Raw genomic sequence first — 22,138 nt, 5'->3', positions numbered from 1 at the left:
CGTTTCCCGCCACCCCCTCCGCCTCCCGCCGCCCTCCGCGCCCTCCTGTGCTCATCTGGCAGGCGCGTTCCCACGTCAGGGCCTTTGCATTAGCTGTACCCCCTGCCTCGGAGCCCTCCCTTCCCTCTTTGGGCAGCTAACTGTTCCCTACCAGCTGATCCCCGCCCGCGGGTTGAGTCTCCTCCTCTAGAACTCTCCTCCACCCCCACTAACCCAAGCCCCATATTTTCAGCTCCCGTGGTTCTTCTGTAATTTCTACATGTTTGACTGATTTCCAGCGGTCTTGAGACAGGGACCCTGGATGTAGTCAGAGTAGGGTGAGGGCCTCTGGAAGGGGCAGGGTGGGATATTTACAGTCAGAGCAATTGAACTACATACAAGGAAACCCCCCTACTAAAAGTCTATGTTAAACATTAAGCTCTAGAATCATTCTTCAGTGACATCAGTTAATGTTCCCCAGATAAAGAAGAGTAGCACATGTTTTATTATGCTAATCATTTGTAACTATGTGTAAGATTCACTTTAGCATGCTAAAAGGCCCAGGCCTATGTGCTGTCTTTCCTCTAGATCTGACAGGTGATTCTGCAAACTGAGCAACTAACTTAGCATGCAGACCCAGCTGTACAGGACATGGTAAAAGGCAGGAAGAATTCCATCTTGAAGATAAGATTGTATTTTAACACCCAGGAAGTTCAAGAGGCAAGATTCTTTAGCAAGTAGACAATACCTCGGCCCATCTTGGGGGCTGGGCAGGCAGCCTTTTGATATGCTCCCAGACCCAGGCACCGGTGTCCCGGAGATAAATCAAGGCAGGAATTTCCTTATGTTAAGTTAATTTTTAATATTCAGGGAACACTTTACAAGTCCACACCCCTAAACTCTTTTTCACGTTCTCGAAAAATCCTCAACTGCCTATAAAACCCCTAAACAACGCACCACTACGGACTCTCTTGTCCCCTCCTGGCGTGAGCCGGGAGCTCTGTCCTTTCACTTTATCTCTAAATAAAAGCCTGTACCTTGCTCTCTTACCTTGACTGTTTGTGAAGCTCATTCTTTGGCTCTGCAAACAAGAACCTCGGCATCCCCCACCCCCCACCCCCGCATTCCATTCCACACAAAGAAACCAAAGCCAAGAGAGGCCAAGTCTCAGAGCAGAGACACACACACACAGCAGCGATGGGCATTGCTGGATTACTGCTGGAGCTACAACCCCCTTCCCCAAGCCCCACCACACACACACACACACACACACACACACACCTGCAGGAACCCTTAGTTCTAATTTCTTAATCCCTGGCTGGATCACAGCCAGCAAAGGAAGAGGGCACTTTTTAGGAAGAAGTTTATGTCCAAGGCCATTGTTGGTATAGGACAGCACTTAGGGGAGGGAAATTGAGCAGGTCAGATCCATCATATTGAGCAAACCTGCTCCCACTCCAACGTAAAAACAGCTGTGAAATAAAAGCTAACCACCATTCTAAGTGTTAAGGTTGAGCTTGTTGTCTTTTGTTGTTGTTGTTCTCGTTGCAACAAAGAATTGAAAGGCAGACACAATAGTGAAGCAGAGTGAAAGTTTCATTTGAATACGCTCCTGGGGAGGAGCAGGCCAGAGTCGTGGTAGACAAAGTACTTGCGTGTGTGTGTGTGTGTGTGTGTGTAGGTCTGTGTGTTTGTCATATACATACCATATCCAGGTCCATAGAAAACACCTCACAGACATACACATCTTAATATAGAATGTAAGAATAGAGGATCATAGTCATACAAAGACTTAAATATCAGGAACATAAGGAAAACAAATAAATACAGTTGATTCTCTTTATTCATGGTAGTTATGTTCTATAAAGTTGCCAGGAACACTTAACTAGCAAATACTGAACCAATGCTCCTAGGGGAAGTAGAAGATTAGGTAAGTAGAAGCCTTAGGTCAAAATGTTTTCATCAATCAGTCGACAGATCAATGTATATCCTTGTTGTAAGTGTATTTATGTTTCTCAAAATTTATTTTGGTATCAATATACAATCACATGAGCAACATTGTGGTTACTAGATTCCCCCCATCATCAAGTCCCACACACACACCCCATTGTTGGATTCTCTCAGAGGAGAGCGCCGCCTCAAATCACTCACAGAAGGCGTTTCTTGATGCAACAAGCAAGAGGAATTTATTCAGAGACCAGCTAGCTGGGGTCTAAGTGTCAGCCCGACGCAGCGGGTCTCAACAAGGACCCCGAGCACTTAGAGTCAGAGGTTTTTATAGCATTTTCAAAAAGGGCAGTATTTTTCTACAAGCACATCACATTGTTTTTCTAAAAAACACATACATTTTGGCTGACGCCACATCCTGGGGGTCTGGTGAGATAAGATCACCCTCGGAATGTTAGGGTGGTTCTTAGTAAGGTAAGCTTGGTATGTATGATTAACTGATTGAGGTTAGCTAACTAAAGGTCATTGCAATCAACACTGACTGACTAACTTGTTTTTCAAGGTTCTAATATTTTCCTATTTTCTTCCTTCTAGGTTAGAAAATAGTGTCTAAGCTTTTAAGAAGGCTATACTTATGCTAACTTTCTATCTTCAATAAGGTTGATTCTTAGTGAAGGGTTCTACATTTCCCACTTCTTTTCTAAGGAGCATTCCAATCATGGAATGCTTGTGTTTTCTTGTTGTGTGAGTGAATGATATTGTTGCTTCAACATTAGCACTTGAACGGTACTCACTCTTTCTCTAACAAAAGTTATCAGCTGATTTAGTATACAGGGTCTTAAAGTGAGGAGTAATATAAGAATAAGTAAAGGCCCAGTCAAGGTGGATATCAAGGTTGTAAGCCACGGAGATCTAGTAAACTAGGACTCAAATAGCTCTTAGCTGGCTTCTCGCTCTCTCTTTTTTTGATCTAGTTTTTCTCTGAGTTTAGACATTGAATCTCTTGCTATTCTAGAATGGTCTGCATAGAAGCAGCATTCTTCTCTCAGGGCTGCACACAATCTTCCTTCTTTTAAGAACAGTAGATCTAATCCTCGCCTGTTTTGCAGGACTACTTCAGAAAGAGAGGTTAAGGATTCTTCAAGTTTGGTAATGGATTGTTCTATGGTTTTTAAATCTTCATCAATAGCTGCTCTTAATCTCTCATAATGCTGATTCTCTTGGATAATAGCGGCTGTCCCCGTTCCTACTTTAGCTGCAACTCTTACTCTCAATAGCACAGCTAGAGTCAGCGAAACTGGTTCTCTTCTATATCTCCGTCTGGGTTCAAATTCACTGATAGAGTGTTTTTTTCTGCACAAGCGAAGCTTAAATGGGTTATCAATCCGAGTTACTCGCCAATCCGGGTCTAGCTGGTGCGCTTTCTTCAGATGTAATGCGTGTACCCAGGAGGAGATGCCATCTACTTTCACGGCTGTGGGGGTGGTCAGGAGGATGATAAAGGGTCTTTTCCACAGAGGCTCAAGATTTCTCGTTCGTTGTCGTCTCACGTAGACAGAGTCTCTCACCTGGAATTGATGGGGCACTGAGAGGTCTTCTGGCCGATAGGCTTCCCGGACGGAGGCCCACACTTCTCTCTGTACAACTTCTAGGGCCCGTAACTTTGGCTAAATTAGTGGGGCGCCTCGCGGCTCCGCAGAGACTCGCCACTAGAGCCTGGCGATAGATGGTTAGTCGCTCTCTACTTTCTGGAGAATTAAAGTCCCAGTTGGGTCTGGTCAGCGGGAACCCCCTCTCTATATCATGAGGGAGTCGCGATGGTCGTCTATCAGTTCTAGGCACGTTCTTTCATGCTTCCAGGAGGATCCTTTCTCTCTCTTCTTGAGGTCTCTGCACCTGCCAGGAAGCGACTTTTTTTACTCACCTGGTAAGGCTGCTGGGAACTCTGTAAGCAAGGTACTAGGCTAGTTCTTCTAAGGGGCTTTGTTGGCTTTATAAAGTCAATCTTAGTTCTTTAAAGTTGTTTACATCTGAGTCTATGCACATGTCTCTCAGGTATGACATTCTAGCTAAAGCCCTGGCAGTATAACCAGTGTTCTTAATTAGTCTTTTCACAAGGAAAGCAGATTCTTACTAAACTCATGCAAATAAACATACTGCCATGGAATACAAAAACAGTCACTGAAAGTTTTTAAACTCTGTAGGGATCAGGTAGAGAGAAGGATGTCTCAATTCTGCTTATAAAGACAGCCATTTACTAAACTGTTGTCAGCTTAAGAGAACAAGCTCAAAACACTCTATCAGCAACATTCGAAACAAAAAGAAAAATTATTTTCTTTAGTTTATGTAATCTTATGTAACTAATACCTGTTCTGCTGAAATCTAGTTCTTTACTAGTTTAGAAATAATAAAACAGTGACTATAAATGACAAAAGACTTACAAATGACAATGGTTAAGAATCTGATGAGAGCTTACTGTAAGACAGTTGACATAAGGAAATTCTGATATTTCTGCAATACAAAACATTCAGTAACAAAGTTTAGCATCATTCTCTTTGACAGTGCTTTCCTGGTAAATATATATATATATATATATATATATATATATATATATCAGATAAATAAGCCAAATTAGTCAAAACACTTTCTCTAATGAGAAAAATTTCTTCTGACATGTTCCAGGGGCCCTCTGGAAAATATCAGAGTTAACTAGAGGTAAAAGCACTTTTTTGCATTTAATTTTTTTAGAACTGTCTATCATTACACATTTATTGTCTATATACCCAGCACAGTAAACAAGATATCTTAAAAAGGTGGGGCATCAGGGGAGACTGCTGCTGTCAGTTTTTAAAGACAATATATAGAAAGTCAAAATAATCTAGGTTACCAAGCATTCTTGAGAGAATGGTAGCAGATGGTAGATTCTTCTGCTTTCATCTTCAGGAGGGGAAAAAAGCTACAATAAGAATTCACATTTAGTTGAAAGAACTGTCTAAACTCAAGGCAGAGTATAATATTACAAGGCATACAGAAGACCTGTTAGAGATACATACAAAGAATGAATATGGCTATAGTCGAATTCAACTTAAAAGTTTAAACAGAATCTCAAATTTAAATGTCTCTTTCTTTCACACAGATATTCAGATCTGACCAGAAATATGCTTTGAGATGAAAGAGATCAGGCATTTTACCTCTTCATTTGGGGATTGAGAAATGATGACTTTTGGCTTTCTAACCAGCCATTTCATTCATGGGGTCAATAGTGGGTTGTGGTGACATGGAAATGTATGCTGGATATTTGGATGGTTTAAATATTATATACAATCAATAGCTTACAAACAGTGAAAATAATAAGAACATAACTTAGCATAAGTGTCTAAGACCAGATACAAAAAAGCAGAGAAAGCACTTAAGTCTACAGGTCTTCCCTGTAAGCTTCAAGAATGTTTTACTCTTTAATAGTAGATAGAGCTTTTAATAGAATTTGCATAGCAGTTTATAAGATCATTTGCATTGAAAAATATGGAGAGTCTTCCATGTTTTTTAAAACATACAAACATATCTACAGCATATAAATTAAACAAGAAGACCTGGTGGTACTCAAAAAAATCTATTACAACTTTTCTCAAAAGTGGTCACATGTTTGTCTATCTAAACTTTTACAGTGAAACTTGTTTTTCTGGGAGAAACATAATCTTGTCCAGAGTCTACACAGTTTAATTTTTAAGAATAAATTTTGGTTTGTTAACTAAGTGCATTTAATCAGCTAAAAAAAGCTTTGTTACTATTCTGCTTAGGAGGATAAATTAAGAAAACAAATAATCAGTAACAACTTTAATCATTTGTTGGTTAGAGAGATTTTTCTACTTATAAAAACATAAGGAATAAATAATTCAATTTCTCATGCCATGCAATCGTTTTCAATAACAAAATATTTCAAAGGCAAATAAAGGTCACACAGTTGTTAACAAACTTTAGCTTTTAGTCTTTTTAATATTAAGATTTTATTTTTTAAAAAATATTCTGGCAACTCACTGAGACTTTAAGCATGAGAAACTGCTTTGATAAAACAATTAGAGAACTCTTTGCAATCTTTCAACATTAAGAGCAGACTAACAGTTAAAACTGTTTTTTGTTTTTTATTTTTTTTTAACTGGAAACAAAATTCTAATTTTGCTGTGCACTTGATATCAAGACTCACTTGCTTTAATTTCACATAGCACGACTATATCTGTAAGAATATAGTAATCTATTCTTCATTTGCCCCATGGTCTCAAGCACATAAACGGGTGAGAATTATGCCTGGGCTTGCCTGGGTTTGTCCCGCCTTATCTCTGAACATCTTAACTTTCTTCTAAAGCAACAGGCTGAGCGGATCCGCTACAACAAAAGGCACCACACTGCTGCACTACACTGCTCTCTCTTTGTCTCTGTCTCTCCGTCCCTCTCTAACAAACAGCTGCACTTTAGAACAAAGCCACTTTCTTTTATCAAAAAACACATTCTTTAGCATGCAGATGAGTTTCTATTCTTTATACTTTCTCTTCTTAAAACATACATCTTTTAGCATAGAGAAATGTTTTCTTTATTTAAGTAGTTTTCATTAGAACTTAAAATCATTTGATACTTTAACTTTCAGTGAACACTGAAAAATAGGCTACTGTAAACTGTTACACTAGCGTTCTTCAGATTGATACATCTATGAATATATATTATCATTTTTGGAAATGTGCTTTACAACACAATTTCTCATTAGGCACAAAATATGTCTATATAACTTAGTAAATTTTAAGAACTTTGATTATCACAAAAATTCTCAGGCTGTTTGCATATATATATACCATTATACATTAATACAGTATTATTATTAAGATGTTTATTTGCTACACTTGTTTACTTATTTTTAGCAACTATGCCAGATTACTTAGAAAACTTTTACTAAACATTAGACAAGGTCAAGCTTTTCTTCAAGCATCTTCTTGAAATCTTTAACAGGTAACATTAACTTAAATGACTTTAAGTAAACTTTGGCAGCTGATAACTACAAGGACATGCCCACCTCAGGCAAACTTAAGTTAGCATTAATGCTTAACATTTTCTATCAGATTTTCTGGAAGTTTTAGAATGCCTAATTTTCACAAGCGCTTGTCTTTAAATTAATTTCATTAATACCATCCGGAGGTAGAAAGATATTTTCATTTACACACTTAGGGGGTCGTCTGAGTCTGTCCCATTTCTTATGTCAACAAGACTAAGACAAACACGACAAACAACAAACAGGCGCCTAAAAAGAAGAATCTGCCACGGCCACGGAGGCAAAACTGAAACTGAGTTGAGGGCCTGTCAGACTGCAGCCGCAGCCGACTTTCCTCATAGATGAGGACCTCGTCCTCCAGACAGGGGTAAGGGACGTCTCCCAAGACCCTTGGCCGGTGACCTGCCAGCGCGTCCGCCTAAGTCAAAGCCGACCCAGACACAGATTGGAGCTCCCACAGGCTTCATACAGGTTTCAGGCTTGTTCGCGAACAAAAACACTGGGTGCGCTCACCAGCCGGCAAGGTACTTTCTGATTAAACACAGAACGTTCTTACAGGTTTGACAAGAGACACACGGACACAAACACAGTAATACCTGGCCAGGGCAAGCCTCCGATCCTTGGCTTGTCGTTCCTCCGGGGGGGGGGGGCACGCGATCCCGGACGAGCCCCCAAATGTTGGATTCTCTCAGAGGAGAGCGCCGCCCCAAATCACTCACAGAAGGCGTTTCTTGATGCAACAAGCAAGAGGAATTTATTCAGAGACCAGCTAGCTGGGGTCCAAGTGTCAGCCTGACGCAGCGGGTCTCAACAAGGACCCCGAGCACTTAGAGTCAGAGGTTTTTATAGCATTTTCAAAAAGGGCAGTATTTTTCTACAAGCACATCACATTGTTTTTCTAAAAAACACATACATTTTGGCTGACGCCACATCCTGGGGGTCTGGTGAGATAAGATCACCCTCGGAATGTTAGGGTGGTTCTTAGTAAGGTAAGCTTGGTATGTATGATTAACTGATTGAGGTTAGCTAACTAAATGTCACTGCAATCAACACTGACTGACTAACTTGTTTTTCAAGGTTCTAATATTTTCCTATTTTCTTCCTTCTAGGTTAGAAAATAGTGTCTAAGCTTTTAAGATGGCTATACTTAAGCTAACTTTCTATCTTCAATGAAGTTGATTCTTAGTGAAAAGTTCTACACCATCACTGTCCATCAGCATAGTAAGATGCTATAGAGTCGCTACTTGTCTTCTCTATGCTATACTGCTCAGACAGGGACCATGGGATTAGGCAGAGTAGGGTGAGGGCCTCCGGAGAAAAAGCAGAGCAAGATAATTACAGTCAGAACAGTGTAGCAGTGTGCAAAGAAGTCCCTATTGAAACTCTGTGATAAGCATTACACAGTCAGTCACAGTAATTCTCTAGGGTAAAGTTACCAGACTAGGAATATAGACATCTTCAGTGAGATCAGTTAAAACTCAAAAGGCCAGCAGCAACTTAGCCTGGAATGTTTGAGTGTTCTGCAGATAAAGAAAAGTGTCTCAGTATAACCTGTGACTTCACTGTAAAATTTACCTTAGCCTGCTAAAAGGCCCAGCTAATTTTAACCGTACCTATGTGCTATATTTCCTTCTCTGATCCTAACCAAGTCATCTGCAACCTAGGAAAAAGACTCATTTAGTAAGCAAGCCCAACTATAAACAGCCCCAGAATTTAAGAAGATTCTTAACTTACTTCAGCGAACAGGCAACAACTCAGCCCACCTTGGGGGCAGGGTAGGCGGTCTTAACTGACATGCTCCCAGAGGGAAACTGCTATCTTGAGAAAGAATCAGAGCTGAAAATCTCCTCTGTTACTCATCAAGAATGAGCATTCTGGGACCACTCAACAAGTCTGCACCCCTAACCCTTTACCCTCATTCCTGAAAATCCTCAACCACGCATAAAACCCCTAGACAATGAGCCAACCACGGACTCTCTTGTCCCCTCCTGGCATGAGCTGGGAGCTCTGTCCTCTCACTTTATCTCTAAACAAAAGCCTGTACCTTGCTCTCCTACCTTGAGTATTTGTGAAGCTCATTCTTCGGCTTCGTGAACAAGAACCCTGGCATCACTGCTTTCCCCATGCCCCCACCATGTTATGTGTGCTAATCATAATGCCCTCTTTCCCTCTTTCTCCCTCCCCAGTCCCTTTCCCTTTGGTAACTGTCAGTCCATTCGTGGGTTCTGTGATTCTGCTGCTGTTTTGTTCCTTCCGTTTTTGCTTTGTTCTTATGCTCCACAGATGAGTGAAATCATTTGGTGCTTGTCTTTCTCTGCCTGGTTTTCTAAGCTGCAGGGGAGGATGGTGAGAAGTGGGGGTAGGAACAAAGTCATGTGAGAAGGGTTTCCTTCCTAGGAATCAAGGGAAGGGGATGTAAGTGGAGGTTTCAGTTGCCCAAGCAGCTGGGAAAGGAAGCCCTGAGCAAGTCCAGGTACTTATCTGGACCTCAGTTTTCTCATCTGCTAGATGTGGCTGTTAGTGGCTAGTAGGGGGTGGAATGACCCACTCATCATAAAGCAATGCCTTGAGCTTCTGCAGAGCCCTCGGGCAGGCTGGGAGCACAGAAGTGAGACAGGCATGAGTCTTGCCATCTAGAGCAGAAGTTTTCCCCAGATGTGATTCTGCCCCACAGAGGAAACTTGGTAAAGCCAGAGGGTACTTTTTTGTTGTCAAAACTGGGGGTTGGGTGCTCTGGGCTTCAAGTGGGTGGGGGCTAAAGCTGTTGCTCAACGTCATACTGTGCAGGGCAACTCCACTGTAGAGAAGGATCCAGCCCAGACGTCCACAGGGCTGAGGCTCAGAAACGCTGCCCTAGAACTTCAGAGTCAGGAGCAGGTGCTCTGGCAGCAGGCTGAGTACAGGCCATGAGGCAGGAAGGACCTTGGCACGTTTGACCTGCAGAGGAATGGTCAGGGAGCAGGGAGGTTGGTGGTCAAGGGGGACTGAGGAGTGGAGGCTGTGGCAGTGATGGTGTTTGGGGTCCCTGGTAGGACAGCTGGAGCCATGGAGGAGATTTTCCTGACCATCTGGGCCGGGGCTGTGGGACCTGAGGGCCGTGCAGAATTCTGGGCAGACCCAAGGGTCCTGGCACTAGTGCTATGAACAGGAAGTCGCCTGGACAACACATTAGGTAGGATTCCAGGAGAAAGGAACAAAGGAAAGTAACAGAGGACAAAGGGGTTACAGGGTATGGGAGGATCCAAGGAAGTGCGTGAAGGGTCTGTGGGGATGATAGCCCTCAATTCTGGAGAAGCGGAGATTCTCTGGAGGAGGGCTCCCAGGGCTGGGTGCTGTAGGATGAATGAGTTTGGGGGATGGAGGAGGTGGGGTCATTGTGACAAAGGCCGGGCCTGTGTGTGTCTTCAGGTCCAGGTTTGAATCCCAGGCCCTCAGTGTGTTGTAGGAGGGTACTGGGAACCAGGACAAGGTGTCCCTTGTCCATTTGGAACTGCAGGCATCAGGAGAAGGTCCTGTGAGAAGATGAGTAGTGAGCTCTGGGAGTGCATGCAGTGAGGCTGATGAGGGCGTGGAGCCCTTTAAGATGATACCAGCAGAGAAGTGGGCCGCCTGGGAGGCAACGGGGTGGCTGTGTGGTAAATTGCGATATTTCTAGAATCTCGCCTGGCCCTAGGCCATTTTACACGTACTGCTGCAGCTTCTTGCAGCCTGCAGACCAAGGGGTGGGGAGAGGTGTTCTCTCCTCCTCCTCCCCTCTGTTGCAGTAACTGGTCTGGTGCCTGAAGCAAGCAGGTGCCCTGACTGCAAGAGATGGGGAGCACTGAGTGGGCTGTGCTGGCTGGGCTCGGGAGAAAGGAGAGAGGGTGCTGTGGGTGCAGCGCCAGAACGGCTGCCAGAGGGGCCACACGGAGCTGGGCCTCATCGTGAGAAATAAAAGGGTCACTCAGTCTAGGATTTCCTTAGACTGATTTCAGTCCCACGGGTTTATTCACCCCTGGTGGGGAACACTGCTTCTTCCCCTTGGTGCTATAGTGGTGCCTGCCCAAAGGGAAAAGGTTGGTGCGGGTGGTTCCTGGGAACCTTCTAGAGCAGGGAGAGCTGGGTGTGGCCGTCAATGGGTGTCCACCTGCACCCACAGAGCAGGTCCCAGACGCCTGAAGGGGACACAACAACACTCCAGAGAGTAAGTTCTTTCCCCGCAAAAGGGGTGTTTATTGTTCTGAGCCCAAAGACTCCAGAAACCGTAACAGCAAGAACATAGCTGGTGTTGGGGGAGGCAGCCCTGGGCCAGTTCCGCTGCTTCAGCAGCAGCAGGGCTGCCCCGTGGTCCCTGTGGAGTTGTGCCATTGCCCTCCCGCCCCTGCCCCCAGATGTGCTGCTCTGGCCCTGCAGGACTGGGCAAGTCAAGGAAGCCTGGAACAGGGAAGCAGAGCAGAATCAGGCCGGTCCAGAGTGTGGCCTAAGAGACATTATAAGGGCTCAGGGAGGGTTCGGTAACCCCCACAAAGCCCACCTCTCCAAGTCCCGCCTCGCTCCAGGGGCCGTTCCCCTGCCCCCAAGCTCCCTTCCTCCCCAAGACCCTTCTCCTCTGCGTCCAGCCCTCTGCCCCTGAGCAGGCCACCTCCCCAGACTCTGACCTGTCCCGATGCCTGAGCTCTCCGTCCCTCCCCTCCCCCACTTTCCTCTACCCCAGAGCCCCCTTTTTACTGGCTGGCTTCCTGGGACCGGGACCTCAGGATAGTAGAGCCCGGAGGCCCAGGAGCAGGAGTCCAGTGACCAGAAAGGGGCTGACTTTTTTCTGGTTGCTGGTGGAGGTGGTCTCCCCGCCGGAGGTCTCACTCAGTCTCCTGGGGTGGAGATGGGGCTGACTCAGGCAGCTGCCCGGCCTGGACCAGCAGCTCTGGGCCCATCACCCCTCAGAACCCTCCTCCCCCTTCCCTCCCCAAGGCACTGGGAGAAGAGTGGGCAGTGGCCACCATTGGCTGTGTGATGCGAGGGACAAGCCTGGGACTCCAACTCGGCCCCCTCCCCTCACAGCTGTGGGAATTTTCCAGTCAAGAGGGTCCTGGACACTTGTAGGGCGGGTGGGTGAAAAGGGGGTCACACACCTTAGTTGCTCCACCTCTGCCCAAGTGCTCTGCAGCTTCTGTACCAAATTCATGATCTCTCCTAGGGTGGGACAGAGTCAGGGGGTCCGGTGCACACCGGCTGCACCCTCACCGGGGTCATAACTCCGCCCTGTCCGCCCCTACGGGAAACCCAGCTTACTCCCTTCCCACTCTCCCCAGGATTCTGGCCCCACCCTTCCCTCCCAAGCTCAACCCTAGGATCCTCGCTCCCATCTCCTCTCCAAAACCTGACCCACCCCTCCAGCCCTCCCAGCTCCTCCAGGGAACCCTGGCCTTGTGCTTTTCTTACCCTGAAGTTCCTGCACTTGGTCCTGCTTCTCCTGGCTGTGAACCTTCTCTGCCTCTAGGGACGCCTTCAGAGTTTCCTGGGACAGTGGGGAGGGTCAGAAATTGGGGACGTTGGCTGCTGTTCCTGAGCCCTGGACCCCCTCCCCAGGCCCTGGGGTCAGAGAGGCTCAGGTCCAAACCCCTTTCAGGTTTCCATCCAACCCTTTCTGCACCTCAGCCTCCTACCCAAAAGGACAGCTGCAACCACCTTCCCTCCCAGGGCCACCGTTAAGGGTGTGATCCTAGAAAGAGAGGTCCGATGTCCCCCACATGGGAATTTGGAGGCTCCCCATACCCAAACCCTAGGAGAAATTTTCAGATTCCCTGGGCTATTGCCCAAGAAGATTTAGAGGGCCTCTTGCAACCCAGAACACAGGATTTCCAAGCTCAAATTAAATAGCCATTAAATAGCCATTAAATAGCCAGTCCCCCATCTCAGGACCCAAGTGAAAGTTTAGAAGTCTCCCAGGGACACAGTGGAGGTATTGAGTCCCTTTCTTCTTCAGGGCCTGGTGAGGCTCCAATCCCAACCCCTAGAGGACATTTCTGCCCCCAAGACTGGTGCCAAAGGGAGTTTCAAGCTCCCCAACATCAAGCATGTCCACCTCTCCTCCTGCCCTGAGCCACATGCCCCCACCCCTCACCAAGGTGGACCATAGGGTGTCATGGAGGGTATCAGAGAAGGGACTTGGAGCCTGGAGATGCCCCTGACTTGGGTGCTCCACAGAGTTTTAAGTCCCAGCCAGCACCAGCACCCCAGAGTGAAGTTAGAGCTCCCCAAACTGGTGGAGAAATTCAGGCCCCTGATATGGTGGACCAGAAACAGTGTCAGGGTATTTCCATCTCCCTGCAGACCCTGTGGGGGACTCCCAAGCACAGGACCCACTCTAGGAGTTGCAGCGTCCTACCACAGTCTGGTTGCAGGTGGCAGCCTGGGCCTTGATTCTCCGTAAGTCTTCCCGGGTCTGGTCTAATTGCTGCTGCAGGGGGTGGGTGGCACTGAGACACTCCTTCTCTGCTTGGAAGCCATTCTTGCAGGTCTCATTGTTGGCCTTGACAATGTAGATGAGATGCCCCTGACTTGGGTGCTCCACAGAGTTTTAAGTCCCAGCCAGCACCAGCACCCCAGAGTGAAGTTAGAGCTCCCCAAACTGGTGGAGAAATTCAGGCCCCTGATATGGTGGGCCAGAAACAGTGTCAGGGTATTTCCATCTCCCTGCAGACCCTGTGGGGGACTCCCAAGCACAGGGCCCACTCTAGGAGTTGCAGCGTCCTACCACAGTCTGGTTGCAGGTGGCAGCCTGGGCCTTGATTCTCCGTAAGTCTTCCCGGGTCTGGTCTAATTGCTGCTGCAGGGGGTGGGTGGCACTGAGACACTCCTTCTCTGCTTGGAAGCCATTCTTGCAGGTCTCATTGTTGGCCTTGACAATGTAGATGATCATGGTCACAGTCTACCGCGTTCGCCCCTTGTGGCGGTGACGACAGCGATACGTACACAGACCTGGTTCACTTCAGTTGTTTATTGTTGCTCGGAAGGCCGGGAGAAGGTGAGTGAGAAGAAGCAACAGCTGGAGGGAGCCAATGAGAAGAAGAATGAGGGGAGAGAGGGAGACAGAGATTGAGAGAGTGGGAGAGTGAGTGAGAGAGTGAGAGAGAGAGAGAGTGAGAGAGTGAGTGAGTGCTTCTCTTTCCTGCTTATGCCTTATATAAAGGAAGCTGGCCTATGGTGATCAAGATCATGCAAGCCTATAGGAGCAACTTCCTTATGCTAATGCCACCTAACCAGGCAGGGTGGCGCCCATTAAGCGGGCGCCATCTTAGGGCATTGGTCAACTAGAGTGGAAAGGCGGTGTTCAGCCATAGTGGGACTCAGCCTCAGCCGTAGGCCGGCCCCTACAACAGTCAGACCCACCACCACCAGGACCAGCAGGACCACTAGCCACCAAGGCACCCTGTGGTCCCTCAGCACCGACTCCTTTGAGCAGTCAACCATGGGCACAGGCAGATAGTGGTAAAAAGCAGGTGCTATCCAGATCTGCCCTCAGAATAGAGAGTTTGGGCAGAAGTTAGGGGGGAGGCTGGAACCTTCTATAGGCTGGAACTACCCCCTTATTAGCATGAGAGCTGTCCTGACCAATGACAAGTTCCAGAAGAATCCCCTGACCTCCCGTGGAGGAGCCTGAATGGGACAGCTGCAGGCAGAGGAAAACGTAGGCTTTCAGTTTCAACTTCCCAGAAAAGAAGTGGGTTGTTTCTGCCAAATTATAACCTCAAGCACTTCTGGGCTTTGTGCTTGCCAGTGAGGACCTGAGGCTGCTTGAGTTACCCTGTCTCAAGTTCCTGCCCTCATGCAAGTCCCTGAGGGTGACAATTGCAGATGCTGAATGCCTAGTGCATGCCACACTTGGGCTCAAATCTGAAGAGAAAGAGGGTGTTGGTGGTCCAGCCCCCAGCTGGGGAAACAGGCTGAGAGGTGAGTGGTGGGCTCGAGGTAGGGCTGGGGACTCACCTGGGTTTTGAGGTACAGGGGTCTCTGTGGTGACCCAGCAGTGGTTCACTTAACATCCCCCCACCCCTCACCAAGGTGGACAATAGGGTATCATGGAGGGTGTCAGAAGAGGGACTTCGAGCCTGTGGAAGCAGGAAAATACTCTGGATGGGCATGTGTGACAGGCTGCAGTTAGTTCCTCATCTGGCCCCCAGCCGACAAACAAGGTGGCTCAGGCACCCCCACCTCCCAAGATCGCCTCGGTTCCAGCAAGAAGGAGGCTCCTATTTCCAGAATCTGCCCCTGCCATCCCAAGACACCAGCTAAACCCCCAGAACCTCAGCCTTCTTATCTGTGAAGTGGGGCAATAACAGGAGCAGCCTCATCAGGAAGGACCAGTGAAGAGTTGTGGACAATGTGCTTTAGCATCCAGTTGGCACTGCACAGACGTATGGGCCAGGCCTGTGGCTCAGGACAGGAGGAGAGGTGGACAACACAGAAACATGGCCATGGAACAAGGAGCACATTTTAAGGAAAGACAGTTGGGCCAACTTGGGACATGCCAAAAGCCCAAACTCTGGTGGGGAGCCTCAGGCTTCCCTCCAGGTGATGCCTGGGTTCTTGTTTGCGGAGTCAAAGAATGAACTTAGCAAACACTCAAGGGAGGAGAGCCAGACAAAGGCCTAGGGACGCAGACCATCAAATGGTCTCTAAATGTTTATCTTTGAAGAGACACTAAGTTTCTTATCAGTTTTCCCGATTGTTTTGCACAGTTAACACAATAAATTTACTGCTTTGATTCTTTCCCAAAATAGCAGCTTCCTGGTTTGGGAGCATACCAGTCAAGGCTGCCTGTCTTGCTCCCAAGGTGGGCTTGATAAGGAAAATATTCAACACAGCCATCAAGGTCAGCAAACCACTTTTTTCCTCCAGCTGGCAAAGTCAGCAGAGCACCCCCCAGCTCCCTCCTCCCCTCGTCCAGGCTCCTCTTTTGCCCTGCACATGCCAAAACACCACACATCAAAATAATGTAAATTGCTCCCCTGTGTGTGCTTAGGGCTCAGACCTTGGGAGATTACTCCCCTCTGGGCCTGCTGGTGTAAAATAAAACCTCAGCACTCCAAGACCTCCGAGTGCCGCTTGGTTCTTCCATCAGAGATCCAGTCTGGGTTTTCCAGTATTTTCCATAACAGGCCGAGTTCTTGTCTGTTTGCTAAGTAGTAAGTTAAGAATCTTACTTCTCAACTTCCTGGGTGTTAAAATGCAATCTTATCTTTAAGATGGGATGCTTCCTGCCTTTTACTATGTAGTGTGACTGGGCTTACTTGGCATATTAATTGCCCACGTTATATATCACTTGATTAGGGGCTCAAGGAGGAAAAGCAGCATCCGGGCAAAGTTAAAAATAAGCCGGGCCTTTTAGCGGGTAAAGTAAATTTTACAGTAGCCTCATTTAATTGACACAATGAAGACATAGGCTATGCTGAGGTATTTTCGTATCTGGGGGATGTTCACACATTCCAGGCTGAGTTACTCCCTGGCTTTTTAGTTTTAACTAATCCTCACTGAAGAATGCTGTGGGTACAATTGTAACATTTCCAGAATATCTCGTCTGGCTTTGGTACATCTGCATATCAACAGGCATTCAGAGGTGGAAAGAAGTGTGGCTTTAGTGCATTTGCATATCATCAGGGGTGGAGAGAAGTTCATCTATGGATTTTAAACTTTATTTCTCCCTTTGACTGATTTCAGTTTTTAGAGGTATTTTGCCCCGGGGTTTCCTCTTCCCCGACTAACACCTGGCGCAGTTGGCAGGGAGCCTCTGAACCTGAAATCTGTTATAATGGGTGTGACCTTTAGGAGGGCCTCCCCTAGAAATGATGGGGAGAAGTGACACTCATGCCAAGAGACATGTGTCTACACGTGTGGTTGTGGAGGCACCACCACCACTGCTGGCTGCGCTGACTCTGGCTCGTGGCCTGAGCCTAAGGCTACTGCTTCTGACACTGCTGCTGCTCCTGCTGCCGGCTGGAGCCTGGTCACAACTGTGGAAAGGAGCAGAGGTCCAGGTCACCTTGACAGAGAAGCAACTGGTTGCTGCGTACCACGCTTTGCTGGCTACAGAGCCCATTGCAGGAACAGCTCCAACCAAGGTAATAACCACCTATTCCATTGTGGGGTGGGTGAGAGACTGGACCCAAAGGCCATGGAGTGGCATGGCACAGACACCTACTGTGTATCATGTGACTGGCTGTTTGCCTTTGGCATCCCCAGGGAATGAGGAAGCAGATGCATTGGCCCAGGTGCTCTGGCCAGAAGGAAAGCCTGCCTCTGATGTGGCCCAATGGCTACACCAGTGTTTCTTGCATGTGGGGCATAAGACAATGTAGGCCCTTCGGTGGGGCTTGCCATTGACCTTTGAAGAAGTCAGCCGAGCCTGGAAGGATTGCCGCGCATCTTGTGCAGATCAGCAAACCACCAAGAGGGGCTTAGAGTGTTTCTCTGCAGCTTATGGCCGGTTGCCAGTGATTGAGAGCGATCAAGGCACCCACTTTATTGGACATGTGTTGCAAGGATGGGTGCAGCAATTAGGAATAAAATGGACGTGGCCCTGGACATTTCAACACATGGACTGGTGATGGCTCCTCTGGCACCTTGGGGAAAAGGCCTGGAAGCTGGCCTCCTGTGTATGCCTGGAATAACAGGGAAGTGCCCCCCACAATCCTGGTTATTTGCTTCTACAGTCCTTGTGTCCTGGATGCGCCCCCTGACTGCAGCTGCCGTGTGATGGCTGGAATGGACGAGCTTTGGACTTAATCTGCATGGGACTTTGAACCTAGCTGAACCCTCTGGCTTGAGAATTATCATGATTGTGTTGCTGTTGTCAAGAAAAAAAATGCTTAAAGAGAGAGGCTTGACTTTGTCTAACATTTGGTAAAAGTTTTGTGAGCAATCTAACATGGTTGTTAGGAATGAGTAAACAAGTGTAGAAACATATTTTGTGCTTAGTGAGAGATTGTGCTGTAAAGTACATTTACTTAATCTGTATAGGCTGAATCCTCTGGCTTGAGGATTATCAAGATTTTATTGCTGTTGCTATTGTATGTTATTAGATTGGTCGGAAGAGGGGGAATGAGTAAATTGTAAGGCGAGATTTCTGGAGGGGTGGCCTGTGGGTAAACTTGTAACATTTCCAGAATAGCTCACCTGGCTTTGGTACATCTGCACATCAATAGGCATTCAGAGGTGAAAAAAAGTATGGCTTTAGTGTATTTGCATCATTCCTCAGGATGGAGAAGTTCATCTCCATATCACTGGGTGATTACCTGGGTAGGAGGGCTTGTCTGTACCTGAGAAGGGAGGGGAGGGCCGGTTTTGCTGCTGCTGGAGCAGGAGAGAGAGATGGGCCGGACTGCAATTTTGTAGGCAATAAATGGATTTTAAACTGTACTTCTCCCTTTAACTGATTTTGGTTTTTAGAGGTTTTTTTGCCCTGGGATTTTCTTTCCCCAGACTTACAAATGCTTATATTTCTAGTTTGATATTTTACTTTAGAGAATTAATGTGACTCTGACTTTGCTTAATTGTTTAACATGGAGTTTTGGTAGGGGTATTTTTCCGGAGGTCCTCACCCTACTCTGACTACACCCATGGTCCCTGTCTCACAGGGTCCAGTTCCCTTTTTGGGGATTCTCTCCGGATGCCCCCAGGCCCTCACTCAAGCCATCCTGACTTCCTCTCCTTGGGCTGCCAAGGTAGCCAGAGCTTTCTGCTGGAAAGAAGCCCAATTACAGGCTTTTGGCTGCAAGCTGTCAACAGCAGAAGGCAGCTGTGTGCTTTTCCTGTGACTTTTTCAGCCACAACCTGACCACAACCCAGATTCCAACCCAGATTCTGTTAGGTTGGCCATTTCCAGTGTTTGTGTTCAGCTGGGCCAGACTGAGGGCTGAGGGGTGGTGGAGGGGGAGGTTGGGTGGCACTGAAGCCAGGCACCCAGGCCTCCCAGAAGGGAGAAGAGGTACCCCCAGGCCCCCTCTGCTTAGAAGCCCCCCCATTAAAGCCACTCAGCAGCCAAATGACAAGGGAAGGGGGAGAGTCCTGCTGAAAAGGCCAGGGGGAGCTTGTGTGTCCCATAAAGAGGAGCCTACCTCTCCCACCGGGATGGGAGAAGCACATACACACCTCAAGACAAAGCTGGCTCTGCACTGTGCTGGCCTTCAGACCTGAGCTGGGCGGTGAAGGCCACACAGGCAGGTCAAAGGCTAAGGCCGTGTGCGAACAGCCCTGCCTCTCTGGGGAACCCTGGACAAGCAATTTACTCTCAAGCCTGGGTTTCCATAGCTGTAAAACAGGGATGCTAATAATAGGACCTTTTTTTTCTTAAATATTTTGTTCACGTTATAGAGGAATTTCTTCTGTTCCCTTTTTTCCGACCTTCAGTACAGTGGTTGAGGAGTGTTGAATCCATAGCTACTTCGATGACACAGTGAAGATTCCGCTAGGCAGGAAAATAGACATGAGCGGGGTGGAAAGAGAAAAAGGCCAGAAAGTCCACTAAGACCCAAAATTAATCAGTTAAAACTCAAAAAGCCAAGGGCAACTTGGCCTGGAATGTTTGAATATTCCCCAGATAAAGGAAGGTACCTCAGCAGAGCCCATGTCTTTCTTGTGTTAATCATGCAGGCCCAGCTTACTTTCTTTACCTTAACCTATATGCTGATTTTTCTCCTTCAGGCCCAAATTAAGTACTTTGTAACCTAGGCAACTAACTTAGCATGCAGACCCAGCAGTAAACAACATAGTGAAAGGTAGAAAGGATTCCATCTTAAAGACTGTATTTTAATACCCAGGAAGTTAAAAATGGAAGATTCTTAACTTAGTCTTCAGCAAACAGACAATAGCTCAGCCCACCTTGGGGGCTGGGCAGGCAGCCTGTTTGATCTGCTCCCAGACCTAGACACCGGTATCCCAGGGAGAATTCAGAGCAGGAACTTCCCTGTGTTACGTTAATTCTAAGTATTCAAAGACCACTTAACAAGTCTGCACCCCCAGCCCTTAGTCACAATCCTAAAGAATCCTTAAAAGGGGGTACCCCCAACCTTTTGGGGCGCTTCTCTCTCTGAGGTCGCCCGCACTTTCCAAGTGCGTAACCTTTTAACTTTAAACTCTCTCTTTTCAACCTTTCAGGGGGCGCTTCTCTCTCTGAGGTGGCCCACACTTTCTAAATATGGAAACTTTTAATCTTAAACTTTCTCTCTCCAACCTTTCGGAGCACCTCTCCTTGCTGAGGTTGTCTGCTGCACTTCTTTTCTCTTTCAGTAACTTTAAATAAAGCTTTTACTCTGCTTCACTGCTGTGTCTGGGACCTTCAATTCTTTGTCGCGGCGGGGACAAGGACGAGGAAATACACATGCTCCCCCAACAATTCCAGATTCACATTTCCAGGTACCAAGAGTTTCCTCCAAACGCCACAATAAAGTCAGCCTTCATTTACATTTCTTTCTGCTGAACACAGCAATACCCATTGGTATCTCTGAAGCACGTAATTGATGCCGGGGTTCTTGTTTGCGGAGCCAAAGAATGAACTTCACAAACAGTCAAGGTAGGAGAGCAAAGTACAGGCTTTTATTTAGAGATAAAGTGAAAGTACAGAGCTCCCGGTTCATGCCAGGAGGGGACAAGAGAGTCCCTAGTGGTGCGTTGTCTAGGGGGTTTTATATGCAGTTGAGGATTTTTCGAGAACGTGAAAAAGAGTTTAGGGGTGTGGACTTGTAAAGTGTTCCCTGAATATTAAAAATTAACTTAACATAAGGAAATTCCTGCCTTGATTTATCTCCGGGACACCGGTGCCTGGGTCTGGGAGCATATCAAAAGGCTGCCTGCCCAGCCCCCAAGGTGGGCTGAGGTATTGTCTACTTGCTAAAGAATCTTGCCTCTTGAACTTCCTGGGTGTTAAAATACAATCTTATCTTCAAGATGGAATTCTTCCTGCCTTTTACCATGTCCTGTACAGCTGGGTCTGCATGCTAAGTTAGTTGCTCAGTTTGCAGAATCACCTGTCAGATCTAGAGGAAAGACAGCACATAGGCCTGGGCCTTTTAGCATGTTAAAGTGAATCTTACACATGGTTACAAATGATTAGCATAATAAAACATGTGCTACTCTTTTTTATCTGGGGAACATTAACTGATGTCACTGAAGAATGATTCTAGAGCTTAATGTTTAACATAGATTTTTAGTAGGGGGTTTTTCCTTGCATGTAGTTAGTTACATTGCTTTGACTGCAAATATCCCGCTCTGCCCCCTCCGGAGGCCCTCACCCTACTCTGACTACATCCAGGGTCCCTGTCTCATAATCACATCTTAAGTCGGTATTTCTCCAGGTAAAGCAGCTGCTTGGAATTGAATGCTCCCCTCCTTTTTTGTCTTATAAACTGAACTCCATCCTCATACTTCATTCCACTTTCAATCAAAGCAAGTGCAACCAGCACAGGTACCCTTCCCAATTCTGCAACACAATGCACTGCAACACAGCAACCTGGCTCTTCACGAAATCTGGTTTTTAGTAGGTTTAGCCAATTATCTACTATCTGATTACAGGGTGGTGCTCCATCATCAAATGGCCAGTCTAGAATGTGGATTCCTTCTTTTTTCAGCTGGAGCTTTATAATATGTAGCATCACAAATTCGAACCAAAGTTGTCATTCCATACTTCCTACATTCTTTGCGAACTTGAAGGTAGTAGCATTGATAGGGTTGTGAGTTATCAGAAAACGCATATTCTCATAGGAGATCTCCACAGGGGCTGGACGGTTCACTATGGCAAATAAAAAGTGTGAGCGTGCATGTGTGCGATGGGGAAAATGGAAAAAAAATCAATAAATCTTGAAATGTTTCACAGCAGAAAACATTTAAAGACCACTAAAATGCCTATTATCAATCAGTGCTTGTTTATTCTTCAAGAAGTTTTTCTCTTCAAGATAAGCAGAAGTATTTAGAATGTGCTTGAATCCAAATTCAATTTGGGCTTCGATGTCTGCAGATGGGGTACCTTCGGGCTCCAAAAAAATCCAACCACATACAAAACTTAAGCAGCCTTTACTACATTTAGACACTAGTGAAACAAGTTAAAAGTGTAGATAATTTTCCACTTTTGTTTACTTGATGCTGTTGGGGGAGCGGGTGTATTTCCTCGTCCTTGTCCCTGCCGCGACAAAGTATGGAAGGGCAGAG

The 22,138-nt window shown here is 46.7% G+C and overlaps 1 protein-coding gene and 1 long non-coding RNA gene across 2 annotated transcripts; both read right to left on the bottom strand.

Moving 5' to 3' along the window:
- Positions 1 to 2,051: 2,051 nt before the first annotated feature.
- On the bottom strand, positions 2,052 to 7,743 carry LOC130680114 (uncharacterized). The gene is made up of 4 exons (XR_008993145.1): positions 7,558 to 7,743; positions 4,814 to 4,882; positions 4,368 to 4,437; positions 2,052 to 3,822 (listed from the first exon to the last, which is right to left on the bottom strand). It is a non-coding gene; the product is annotated as an uncharacterized LOC130680114 (long non-coding RNA).
- Positions 7,744 to 11,145: 3,402 nt separating this feature from the next.
- On the bottom strand, positions 11,146 to 14,486 carry BST2 (bone marrow stromal cell antigen 2). The gene is made up of 6 exons (XM_057490228.1): positions 14,315 to 14,486; positions 13,326 to 13,493; positions 12,380 to 12,455; positions 12,070 to 12,130; positions 11,669 to 11,808; positions 11,146 to 11,420 (listed from the first exon to the last, which is right to left on the bottom strand). The coding sequence occupies exons 1-5, from the start codon at positions 14,408 to 14,410 to the stop codon at positions 11,694 to 11,696; spliced, it is 516 nt and encodes a 171-aa protein (XP_057346211.1). The 5' UTR covers positions 14,411 to 14,486; the 3' UTR covers positions 11,146 to 11,420; positions 11,669 to 11,693.
- Between the last annotated feature and the right edge of the window lie 7,652 nt (positions 14,487 to 22,138).

The sequence above is a fragment of the Manis pentadactyla genome, chromosome 12, assembly GCF_030020395.1.
Source record: "Manis pentadactyla isolate mManPen7 chromosome 12, mManPen7.hap1, whole genome shotgun sequence".
Taxonomy (NCBI): domain Eukaryota; kingdom Metazoa; phylum Chordata; class Mammalia; order Pholidota; family Manidae; genus Manis; species Manis pentadactyla.
Note: the sequence above shows the minus strand (reverse complement) of the source record. Positions and strands in the feature narration are given on the sequence as shown.

What these genes read in the sequence shown, in the direction of transcription:
- BST2 (XM_057490228.1), bottom strand. Translation starts at nt 14,410, where the DNA reads ATGGTTGACTGCTCAAAGGAGTCGGTGCTGAGGGACCACAGGGTGCCT. An exon ending in TGGTGGTGGGTCTGACTGTT is followed by an intron (nt 13,494 to 14,314) that starts GTAGGGGCCGGC and finishes CACCCAAGTCAG; the next exon opens with GGGCATCTCATCTACATTGT. An exon ending in CCAAGTGCAGGAACTTCAGG is followed by an intron (nt 12,131 to 12,379) that starts GTAAGAAAAGCA and finishes GTCCCACCCTAG; the next exon opens with GAGAGATCATGAATTTGGTA.